General features: G+C 45.3%; 1 protein-coding gene and 1 long non-coding RNA gene across 2 annotated transcripts in view; one reads left to right on the forward strand and one right to left on the reverse strand.

Annotated features, from left to right (window-relative positions):
* Window positions 1-7,943, reverse strand: part of LOC136628321 (uncharacterized) — a 59,776-nt gene extending 51,833 nt beyond the window's left edge. The window contains exon 1 of the long non-coding RNA XR_010792870.1: window positions 7,812-7,943. This is a non-coding gene — a long non-coding RNA (uncharacterized lncRNA). The remainder of the gene's footprint in view (window positions 1-7,811) is intronic.
* The window catches only part of LOC136628318 (uncharacterized), a 77,157-nt gene that overhangs the window by 42,370 nt on the left and 22,623 nt on the right, over window positions 1-12,164 (forward strand). The window contains exon 7 of the mRNA XM_066604125.1: window positions 2,382-2,551. Within this exon, the coding sequence (XP_066460222.1) occupies window positions 2,382-2,551 (170 nt within the window). The remainder of the gene's footprint in view (window positions 1-2,381; window positions 2,552-12,164) is intronic.

Here is a 12,164-nt window from a genome sequence, read left to right on the forward strand (position 1 = left end):
AAATTTAAAATTAAAGGGGTTGTCCCGCGAAAGCAAGTGGGGTTCAGCACTTCTGTATGGCCATATTAATGCACTTTGTAATATACATCGTGCATTAAATATGAGCCATACAGAAGTTATTCACTTACCTGCTCCGTTGCTAGCGTCCTCGTCTCCATGGTGCCGTCTAATTTCAGCGTCTAATCGCCCGATTAGGCGCGCTTGCGCAGTCCGGTCTTCTCCCTTCTGAATGGGGCCGCTCGTGCCGGAGAGCTGGTCCTCGTAGCTCCGCCTCGTCACGTGTGCCGATTTCAGCCAATCAGGAGGCTGGAATCGGCAATGGAACGCACAGAGCCCACGGTGCACCATGGGAGAAGACCTGCGGTCCACCGTGGGTGAAGATCCCGGCGGCCATCTTCGCAAGGTAAGAAGTCACTGAAGCGCGGGGATTCGGGTAAGTACTATTTGTTTTTTTTTTTAAACCCCTGCATCGGGTTTGTCTTACGCCGAACGGGGGGGGGGCTATTGAAAAAAAAAAAACCCGTTTCGGCGCGGGACAACCCCTTTAAGACCTGCATGGAGGGGCGTAACTATAGAGGATGCAGGGGATGCGGTTGCACCCGGGCCCAGGAGCCTTAGGGGGCCCATAAGGCATCTCTTCTAAATAAAGGGACACAATACTGTGAATAAAACATTATAGTTGGGGGCCCTGTTACAGATTTTGCATTGGGGCTCGGGAGCTTCAAGTTACGCCTCTGTTTGCATGTAAGACTTTATTCTCAAGTTGTTTAAAAAAACTCTATGCACTGTTTTCCAAAAATGACAATAGGCTGATTTATCATTTGAAAACCTTGGAACGCTCGGAGACATCCCTCGGAGAGCCCTAAAGGCAGACGATTCTGCTGTCACTGCTCAAAAATAGTAAAAGAAGAAGGAAATATAAGAAAACGACGGAATAATTATGTAACATAAACACCTTAGGCCGGGCTTACATGAACGGGTCAGATTTTGCATGCCCGGCCGGTGACCCTGCGTACCTCATTAAACTGTATTGCATATGACCGTGGAGACTCGCAGGCGGTCATGCGCAGTACAGTTTTTGTTTGTTTGCATTTCCTGCGCCATCGATTAGCGATGTTATGGGCTGCGGGTCAGATGCTTCCATTGAGTCAATGGAGGCCGTCCACGCCGATTCCACGGCAATATAGAGCATGCTGCGATTTTTGTTCCACTTGCAGAATACGCAATTTGTATCTGCGAGTGTGAAGGAAAAATAGAAAGTACATGGCTTTCAATGCCTGTGTTTTACTGCGGCTGCAGAATTGGCAATACAAATCCGGTCTTGTGAACCCAGCCTAAGGCCTCATGTCCACTGGTTAAATGTGATTAAAAATCCGCAGCATGATCCGCGCCCCATAGGGATGCATTAGACAGCCGCAGGTAAATACCTGCGGATGTCATTTTCCCTTCAGGCGCGGATTGCATCTGCGGGAAAACACCCGTGGCATGCTCCATTTTTAGTGCGGGTCTCCCGCGGGGACGGCTCCCGCACGCTTCTATTGAAGCCTATGGAAAACGTCCGGATCCGTGGAACACCCCTACCTGAATTCCTGCTCTCCGGCGCGGTAGCGCGGGAGAGCAGGAGTTAAAAAAAAATGGAGTGCCTGGCGCATGCGTGCACATCCGCCGGGCCGAAAAAAGAAGATCCGGCCGCGATGGAGAATCCGCAGCGGGTCTGATTTTCCCCGTGGACATGAGGCCTTAGCCTGTTTGTTATTAAAACAAGTCTTCCCTCCTGTGTATGTATTATGTACATTATGTAATACACACTGTGCCTCACAATCACTCATCATCCCCATAGCATCTATAGCAAACCTCATGCCTCACATCATCTACATCCACACAAGCGGCGTGAAGCTACCTCTCTCAATTCGCCTACATAGCAATATGTACACTTTTTCATCAGTCATCTGCTAAGCTACCATCACAATAGTTTCACAAAGTAGCAAAATCTTGATTTAACAAATTCCAATGAAATTATGGTACGTCCTCAAATAAAAAAAAGTGAAGCGGAGCGCTGAGCTGCGCAAGCTGAGAGAATGAGACAACGAAGGGACTTCCACGTTGGTTTGCCTTTCGTGTATTCAAAATTGCTGACGTCTTTGCATTATAAGTATGAAATTCCTATTTTCCTGAACATGGATATATATGTACATATTTGTAAATGTGTATATATATATATATATATATATATATATATATATATATATATTGCAGTCGCTGTCCTGTATATATATTGCAGTCGCCGTCCTGGGACCGGCTTTCTACTACCGTTGTATGACATGTTTTTTACACTTGTCAATAACCTACTAGTAATAACTTCATTCCTATTCTTCATTTAGGGAAAGTAATAAAGGTAACAAACTGCCACTCCTTGAAGGATTCCTGTCTGGCCAGTATAGGACTCCATCACCCTGAGTCGATCTCCTTATATCGCTGTCATAATGACACTGATACGATTACAGATGAAGCCTTTAGACAGCTTTTTCAATACTGCAAAGATTCTCTTAAGGTAAACCGGATCATAGTAATTGTATATTGCACTTTCCTACCAATGCCCCATGTAGATGGGAAGAGAGTCGGCTTAACGACTGCATAATTGCTGATGTCACCGCCAGGTTGTTAGCGCTCATGCAGAGCGTTCAGACAGGCAGATCACTGCTGGGTTCTTGCTCAGCACTTCACATTCTATGTGAAGCATTGAGCGGGGAGCGTTTACACTCCGCGAGAAGTGAGCGATCCAGCGATGATTTTCATGCTGGTTGAAAGTGAGCGACCAATGAACTGTAAACAAATAGTGCATGATGGCTGTACAATTAAACATGGCGATTAGTATGCAAATTTTGTGCGATAATCGTCCCGTGTTAATGGCCCTTAATTCATTGTACTTAAAGGGGTTGTCTCATGAAATCAAGTGGGGTTATACACTTCTGTATGGCCATATTAATGCACTTTGTAATGTACATCGTGCATTAATTATGAGTCATACAGAAGTTATACACTTACCTGCTCCGTTGCTAGCGTCCCCGTCACCATGGATCCGTCTAAAATCGCCGTCTTCTGGCGATTTTAGACGCGCTTGCGCTGTGCGGTCTTCTGTGCGGTGAATGGGGCCGCTCGTGCCGGAGAGCTGGTCCTCGTAGCTCCGCCCCGTCACGTGTGCCGATTCCAGCCAATCAGGAGGCTGGAATCGGCAATGGACTGCACAGAGCCCACGGTGCACCATGGGAGAAGACCCGCGGTGCATCATGGGTGAAGATCCCGGCGGCCATCTTAGTAAGGTAAGGAAGAAGTCGCCGCAGCGCGGGGATTCGGGTAAGTACTAAACGGTTTTTTTTTTAACACATGCATTGGGTTTGTCTCGCGCCGAATGGGGGGCCTATTGAAAAAAAAAAAAAAAAACGTTTCGGCGTGAGACAACCCCTTTAATTTTGCTGTTTAGCCTCTTTGAAGATTTTTGCTCTCCACCTCTCCCCGGCTGTCAACCAGAGTGAGACAATCCTCTTCTTATGTCTCCATCCCTCTGACTGACGCCAGACAGGCGTTATTGATTTAACGTCTGTGTAGTTCGAAATTCAGTCTGGTAACCAAGACCAGAAGTTTGTTTGTCTCACATGGGTGTGTCACATAGATCAGAGCCTTCAGTCTAGTGGCCTTTACGACGTCACCGCTAGCTTGTTCGCACTCGTGCATCCTATTTAGGGCTCCCACACACTGATAAGAGCGATATCGGGAAGTGATTGACACCCCAATATTGACACCCCAATATCTTGTAATCCTTTTGGAAGGCCTGGATGCGAGGCGTTTCCGTGGGAAACAGCCTCCCATCCCTGCAGGGCTGAAGGAATCTCTTGCTGTGGCTGTGACGGCTGCGGCAGGAGATAGTGATCTTCTTCCACTCATTGCAATGGGGCCAGCAGCAGCAGCAGCAGCGCCAGCCCCATTGAAATGAATGGGAGATGCTCGTGGTCCTCTGACACTGCTGTGAGAGCAGTGGCAGGAGACTGTCCGTGGTGAGGATTTTCAGTGGGGTGGGGGGGCTTGAAATGTAAGCCCCCCCCCCCCTGAAAATAATACATGACTATTGTATTATTTTACATCACCTGGGAAACACTGTCATTTCTGGCGCGTCTTCTTGCAGGTGCCGGAACTCTTCTTCTCCTTGTCTTCCAGCAGGGGATTTAGAAATCCCCGCCCGCTGAAAGCGCTGCTTCTGATTGGTTGAGTGCTGTGGCCAATCAGAGGCAGCACTCATTCAATAAATGAAAACTCTGCACTGCCTCTGTTTGGCCACAGAGCTCAGCCAATCAGAGGCAGCACTTTCAGGGGGCAGGTATTTTTAAATTCCCGGCCGGAAGACAAGGAGTAGAAGAGTGCCGGCACCTGCAAGAAGACGCGCCGGAGATAACAGTGCTTCCCAGCTGATGTATTAGTATTTTTTTTTCTCTAAAGTCATGTATTATTTTCGGCGTGAGGGAGGGATATTTCAAGCCTCCCCGAAAATCCCCGCCACGGACTGTTCCCTGCCACTGTCACAGCAGTGGCAGAGGACCGCGAGCATCCCCCTTTCATTTCAATGGGGCTGGCGCAGTGGCCGCCGGCTCCATTGAAATGAATGGGCAAGATCGCAAAAAGAATGGACATGCCACGATTTTGTTTTAACGCTGCATCACAAGCGTTAAAACATCGCACATGTGCATGGAGCCATTTAAAGCCATTGGCTTCATAAGTTTGTGATTTCTTGCAGCTTTGCAGTGCTGGGAAATCATGCAAGTCCCTCGCCAGTGTAGGCCACCCTTAGACAGGCAAATGCATCGTTGGCTCGTTCAAATGAGAATCGTTCAGTGCCTTTATAAGTAAATACAGGGACTGAACGATTGCTGTTTAATAATAAGTGAATGAGCTAACGATCATTTTTATGCATGCAGAAACTGAATGAGAAGCGAATGATTCTCGTTTGGCGTTCAGTCGTTGGCTTGCATTTAGACCGAATAATTATTACCTTTCACTTTTGTTCACCTGAATGAGTTTTTGAACCATAATCGTTCCATCTAAATGCAGCATAAATTATACTCTATGTAGATTGTCAGGCTTTTTATGAAAGGCAAACAAATTGTGGTTCATCGGTGACAGTAAAACAGGATGCAGCTTACTTCTCTATCTGCACATAGCTGTTACATATATAGTTACATATGTGGAAGAAGTGTTCATATCTCTGGAAATATGGTCCAGAGTGTACTTCTACTTACCTCTAAGTACATTGTAATATGTAATGACACTTAATTATGAAAATCACTTACGTAATATACTTCACCAGAGAGCTATGCTTCCTTCAGTAATAGTCCACAATAGACACCCTCAAAAAACAGTTCACACACTGTCTTCAAGACATCCATACTAATCAGCTTTAGACTCTTCTATGGCTCTGAATGAGTATTTGTGTCCAGGTAAGACATGGCTCATTCTGCCTTGTTCCAGGAAGCAACTGAGCCATTAGGCCCTCTAATGAAGTACATTTTATTAATAAGGGTCATCGCATATATAATGCATTTGTAAATAGAGGTAGGCTGTAATGGTGCTTAGTCTGGGAAATTCATTGCGTTGCTGAAAATACAAATGAATAAAAGAGAAACCAATTTTTTTTCTATTAGCAAAAAAATAAAAAATAGGAAAAAAAGTGAAGAGTGACCCTCAATAGATCAAATGCAGCACAGTAATGGCCCTTTCTGTGATCATATGGCCATGAACATAGTATCCCAATCAGCCAACGAATAAGAAAATGTTTTGTTGTCAGCTGATTAGCACATTTGTGCTGCAGTACAAATGATTGCTCTTAGCAACATGTCACCATGTGAGGCCGCTGTCACATAGCTGTAGGCGATTTTATGTGCACCCGCCGGCGTCATAAAAACACGTGAATGGGCGCACAAATCTAACATTTGTGTGCCTGTTCAGACGGCATGCCCCCCCCCCCTTCACGGGCTCACCTCCTCTCTCCTTCACTCTGGTGTTTGCAATGGGAGTAGGCGGGACAGGGCGGGTCATTCTGTCTCCAAAAAAAAAAATGCAATAAAAAGTGATCAAAAAGTTGTATGTACTCCAAAATGGTACTAGTGCAAGCTACTGGACGTCCCGCAAGAAATGAACCCTCGCACAACTATGCCGACAGAAAAAAAAAAAATTTAATTGCGGTCAGAAAATGGCCGCAGAAAATAATTAAAATAAATGTAATATCTTTGAAAATAAATAAAAGTAATACAAAAAAAAAAACAATATAAGTTTGGTATCGTAGTAATCGTACTGACTCATAGAAGAAAGTTATCATGTCATTTTAATTGCAGTTTGTGCGCCGTAGAAACAGGACGCACCCAAAAATGGCGGAATTTTGTTTTTTTATTTTTATTTTACTCCACTTAGCATTTTTTAAAGGTTTTTCAGTACATAAAATAGTACCATTGAAAAATACTACTCGTCCCGCAAAAAACAAGCCCTCAGATAGCTACATCGATGGATAAATAAAGTTGTTACGATTTTTCAAAACCAAAAAAAAAAGCTTAGTCATTAAGGGGTTAAATAACTTTTAAAGTTAAAGAGACATACTGCTATTATTCAGTTTTACCAGTGTAATCAGCAGGCTTTAATTTTACAAAAACATATCAATTACTTTGCTACAATAAAATGTTTAAAAAAATTTGTTGACAGTGGAATCATTCCGTGTAAAAGGGCCTCGGATGTGCTGCCGACGGAGATGAAACTCTATGGCAGACAAACAATCACATAAACAATCGGCCATCCTCCACGCAGGATGAATTGGCTCGATTGAAGGCCAATTAAATGAGCATCAAGCTCATTGATTGGTGCTTGTGAAACAGTTATTATCATGTAAAAGGTCCTTAGGCACATAGATACACTCACACTGGATGGCGGAGATGGGTTCATCAGCCAACACCCTACCTGCAACCGTGTATCACTGACTGGTTGCACTCAAAATGAGACAGGTGAAAGGATAATAGGTAAATCTGCTATTAAAGTATCATTGTCAGGTATCCAGCAGGCATGGATTTCAGAAGTGTTCTGCTGTACACTTACTACTGGAGTTGATGAAAAGCGGATTCCACCCGTGCCCGCAGCCATGAGGCCTTAAAAGACATTTACTCACCTGTCCGGCTGCCGTGCGGGTCTTCTCCATCGCAGCTGGATCTTCTTTCTTTTGCACAGCGGATGCGCCCAGCTTTTAAATCTCATGCTTTCTCACAGATCCGCGACATGGACACGATGTCAGCTGCGCCTATGCCACAGATCGGACGGCTTCCATTGGCTTCAATGGAAGCTGCAGAAAGTGGAGCATGCTGCAGTTTTTTCCCGAGAGTGCGATCCGCACACTGGGAAAAAATGACATCCGCAGGTATTTAATTACCTGCGGATGCCCAATGAATGTCCATGGGCATATTGAACTGCGGATCATCGCGTGGATTCCACAATTTAATTTTGCCCGTGGACATGAGGCCTTAGTAGTTAATGGTTAAAAAAGACATAAATGGGTCTTTATGATGACTGTCCTGTTTAACTCTTGGAGATGCAATTAACACAGAGGTTAATTTGCTTTCGCTCCCTGTGCTGTGGATTTTTCCTCAGTGTCCTAAATAAAAGACATGAGTGGTACAACTTATTACAGATAGTGTTTGTCTATAATTGTGACATAGCTAAAAACCAGCCAACATTTTAGTAGACATCAATGCAGAAATTCAGGTAATTCCAAAGGGTTCACTTACTTTTTCTTGCACCTGTATGTTCTTTAAAAGTTGGGCAAAGTGTGCCGATTACCAGGGCACTTGTTGTCACCCGGAAAGAGCTTTGGCACTCGTGCCTGTTTACTGCTACTGTCTCTACCATGCAGTCAGGATGTGAAGTGCAGAACAGACGTCACCAGCGTGCAGAACTGGACTGTCAGGGAATGTTTCAGGCGCAGCACGTTACTTCTGGCCTCACCCATGACATATCCAGTGAAGTTTGAAGAGCTTTCACGTGTTTGTTTACAAAAGAAAACCACATCCTGGAACCATACCTGGCGGGCAAGAGTGTGCGATTATGTAGCACCGAGGAACAGAAGACGTCACCATTCACGCGCGGAAATGTATGAGATTTCTCTCAAACAGCTGCACTTTGTTACTACAGCTGCTTCTTCTGAATTTCTTTGTTCTTAAGTTATCTGTCACACAACTTCACCTTGTGTTAACGGAGAAGGATATTTACACCTCATTAACACTCTGTAGATAATGACATGAATGATGTCATAATAAGCGTCTGCATATAATATTATACGGCTGCTCAGAGCAGTTCTTTATAACATCAGTAAAATAACTAAATGCATTTGTAGTTACCGTATATACTCGAGTATTAGCCGATCCAAGTATAAGCCGAGACAATAAGTTTCCCCACAAAAAACTGGGAAAACTTATTGACTCGAGTATAAGCCGAGCTATACTAGGTAAAAAAAAACCCCCTCCATACTCACCTCCCAGCCGGTGTCTGTGTCTGTGCGACAAGCTGCTTGAATCCTCCCTGCTGTTATCTCCCGCCGTCCTCTCTGCTTGGCTCTGTCAGTGCTGTGTTAGGCCTTAGTCAGACGGGCGTTTTTTCGCGCGATTTGCGGATCGCATGACGGATGCGCATCCGCAAATCGCGTGACCGGTGCCCGAAAATCGCCCGAAAATCTGCTCCTAGCCGCGTTTCATTAGAAGCGGGCCGGAGCTGTCCAGCGCATTGCATTCAATGGAGCGGCAATACAGCCCGCTCCATTAAAAGCAATGCGCTGCGGGCGAGTGTGGGATGAATTGTCGGGAAGGGCTTAAATATATAAGCCCTTCCCTGCAATTCATCCAGAAAAGTGTTAAAATAAAGAATATATATATACTTATCTGCTCCCGGCAGTTGGAGTTCCGCGCGGCCGGCCTGCAGTGGGTGTGAAGGGGGTGTGAGTCAGACCTGCCCCCTGATTGGCTCAGAGCTGAGCCAATCAGGGGACAGGTCTGACTCACACCCCCTTCACACCCACTGCAGTACGGCCGCACGGAACTCCGGCTGCCGGGAGCAGGTGAGTATGTATATATTTTTTATTTTAACACATTTTAGGATGAATTGCAGGGAAGGGCTTATATATTTAAGCCCTTCCCGACAATTCATCCTGCGCTCGCCGGCAGCCCATTGCTTTCAATGGAGGCGGCTGTATTGCCGGCTCCATTGAATTCAATGGGCAAACATCATTCTTCTCTGCCACAGCTGTTACAGCTGTGGCAGAGAAGAATGATTTGTCTTCTATATGTTCTCAATGGGGTCGGCGCTGCTGCCGCCGGCCCCATTGAGCGCATATAGAGAAGAGAACAGGAATCGCAGATCGCAGATAGGTGCGATCTGCGATTTCTGTTCTATAATTTATCGGACGAGCGCATAAAAAGCGCTCATGTGTCCGATACCATTTAAAATCGCCGGACGCATGCGTATGCGCAAATCGCGGCAAAAAACGCCCGTCTGACTAAGGCCTTAGTAAGCGCTGTGATTGGATTGAGCACCAGCCAATCACAGCTGGCGCTCGATCCAATCACAGCGCTTACTTACACAGCACTGACGGCAGGGGATTTGAAAGCCGAGCAGGGGGAATTCTAAAGCAGCTTGATTGGTTGTGAATGATTGAGCACTGGCTGTGATTGGCCGGCGCTCGATCCAATCACAGCTCTTACTTACACAGCGCTAACCGTGGGGGATGACAGAGCCAAGCAAAGAGAACGGCGGGGGATGACAGCAGAGAGAATTCAAGCAGCTTACCGCACCGCTGCCGGAGACACAGACGCCGGCTGGGAGGTGAATATGGAGGGTTTTTTTTAAACCTTCCCTGACTCGAGTATAAGCTGAAGGGGGCTTTTTCAGCACAAAAAAATGTGCTGAAAAACTTGGCTTATACTCGAGTATATACGGTATATTGGTATACCAACCAAAAAAGAAAAGGTATACAAAGCATATTAAATCACCCTTCTACGCTGTTTTGGACAGCATGAGCAGTATTGCATAAGCAATATTAAACTGTATGTTTTTGAGGGTCTGGTCAATAATATCATCCTGGTCAACCATCCAAGTGATCGAAAGCAAGGCTGGCTCAACTTCAGGTGCCAACAGTGGTTGTATGTCAGGATAAACTAAGTTCATCAGAACCAGCTTGTCCTCTTTTACGAGAGTGGTGTGGTTATTGCCAAATACATCTTTATCGGCCCTTTGCAGTAGACCACTGAGGTCTGTGATTGGCTCCAGCTGTCTGTGATGTCCCATTCGCAGACTAACTGCAGGACATAAACAGAGTGCCGAAGGGGAGAATGGAGATGCGGTGCCGTTGCTGTGGGGCTTAGGGATGAATGAGAATATTTTTGTTAAGGATGGCCGGCAGTATTTTTTTTAAGAATATATATATCGGAAAACCCCTTTAACCTTTTACTATATTCCTTGCAGTTCAGCTGCATTTATAGCTGGGGATGAAAACCTTCAAACCAATATGTAGGGTGAGTTTTAGACATACACCATGATTTTTCTACACCAAAAAGACACATTGTGCATGGGTTCTTTGTCTCTTTAATTCCAAAAATCGAGGCCGAAACAGCTAGCGCAAACCACCATCACTGAGTCACATTGATCATTTCGATTAATTTGCTCTGACTCCAATGGACCAGTTCTCCCTTTAATATGAAGTGTAAAGCCCCGTTGTTATAGTTACCAAGTACTAGCTTTTATATTAAGTATTAATAAAGATTTTCAGGTCTCCAAAGTATATAGATTTATACATGCAGCATTTCTCATTACTGTACCACTGGCCCATTCTTCTATTCAGTTCTGCATAGAACCACATTTACAAAGCTAATATGAGGAAGCACAAATGTTACTTTTTAATAGGATTTAATTGAATTCTTTATGTCTTTTACTTTTTATTGACAACCTCAGATCCCACATTTGTTTTTTAGAAATTTACTTAATGAAATTGGACAAAATGTTCCAGTGAACAATCAAATGAAATTAAACAGGCATTCATCAAAAGTTCTGCTAATTCACGCACTTAGAGACCATTGTTGTCTGTAGTGAACGTCACCTGTTTTTAGGTTATGTAACTAAATAGGAGGCAGCTGTGTATCAGATGAGCCACTCTGAATTCTGCTATTTCTGAACCTGAGGGCTCTTTCACACGAGTGTATATTGGCCCGCCGTTTTCACGGTTGGCCGATATACGCTGTGATCTGATGCATTGGATTCCAATGCATCAGATCACTTGGCCTTATTCCCGTGACGTAAAAGTGCCAGGCGTTCCAATATAGCGCCGGGCGTTTTTATGTTGGGCCCAAAAGATAGTCCTGGAACTATCTGTTGGGTCGGAATACGTCGGCCGCTGCATGAGCTCCTATGGGAGCCAATGACAGTGGCTGGAGAAGGGAGGATGGAGAGAGTGTAACAGCGTGACTGCTAAACTCCATCCCTCTTCTCTCCTTCCCTCCAGCTGATTCCAATGGGAGGGGACAGAATGGGGGCAGAGCTAAGTGCCGCCCCGTCCCCTCTCCTCTCATTGCTGGCTGCGGAGATAAGCTCCTTCCCCTGTCTCGCCCTTGTCCGCAGCTAACAATGGGAGGAGGCGAGATGGGGTGGCGCTTAGCTCCGCCCCCTCCCGCCCGCTCCCAATGCAATCAGCCAATGGGGAGAAGAGAGGAGGTGAGCTGGCGAGGGGGAGGGAAGGAGAAGGCTCAACAGCATATCAGCCTCGGTGTATATGTGCCGGGGCTCATGCCGTCTGAACAGGCGTACAAACGTTAGATTTGTGTGCCCGTTCACAAGTTTTACTCCTCACATCGTAGCATATATCGGCCTGCCGTGAAAACAGCGGCCGATATACGCCTGTGTGAAAAAGCCCTAAAGTTGGTAAAAATGATGTGAAAAAATTCTATGAAGAGTTTTGATATTTTAACCCCTTAAGGACACGACACTTTTTTATTTTTTGGTTTTCAAAAAAGCTGTTTGAGGGCTTGTTTTCTGCAGCGCGAGCTGTAGTGTTCAATGGTGCTATTTAATATAGCATATAATGTACTGGAAAACTTTGA

The sequence above is a fragment of the Eleutherodactylus coqui genome, chromosome 5, assembly GCF_035609145.1.
Source record: "Eleutherodactylus coqui strain aEleCoq1 chromosome 5, aEleCoq1.hap1, whole genome shotgun sequence".
Classification (NCBI taxonomy): domain Eukaryota; kingdom Metazoa; phylum Chordata; class Amphibia; order Anura; family Eleutherodactylidae; genus Eleutherodactylus; species Eleutherodactylus coqui.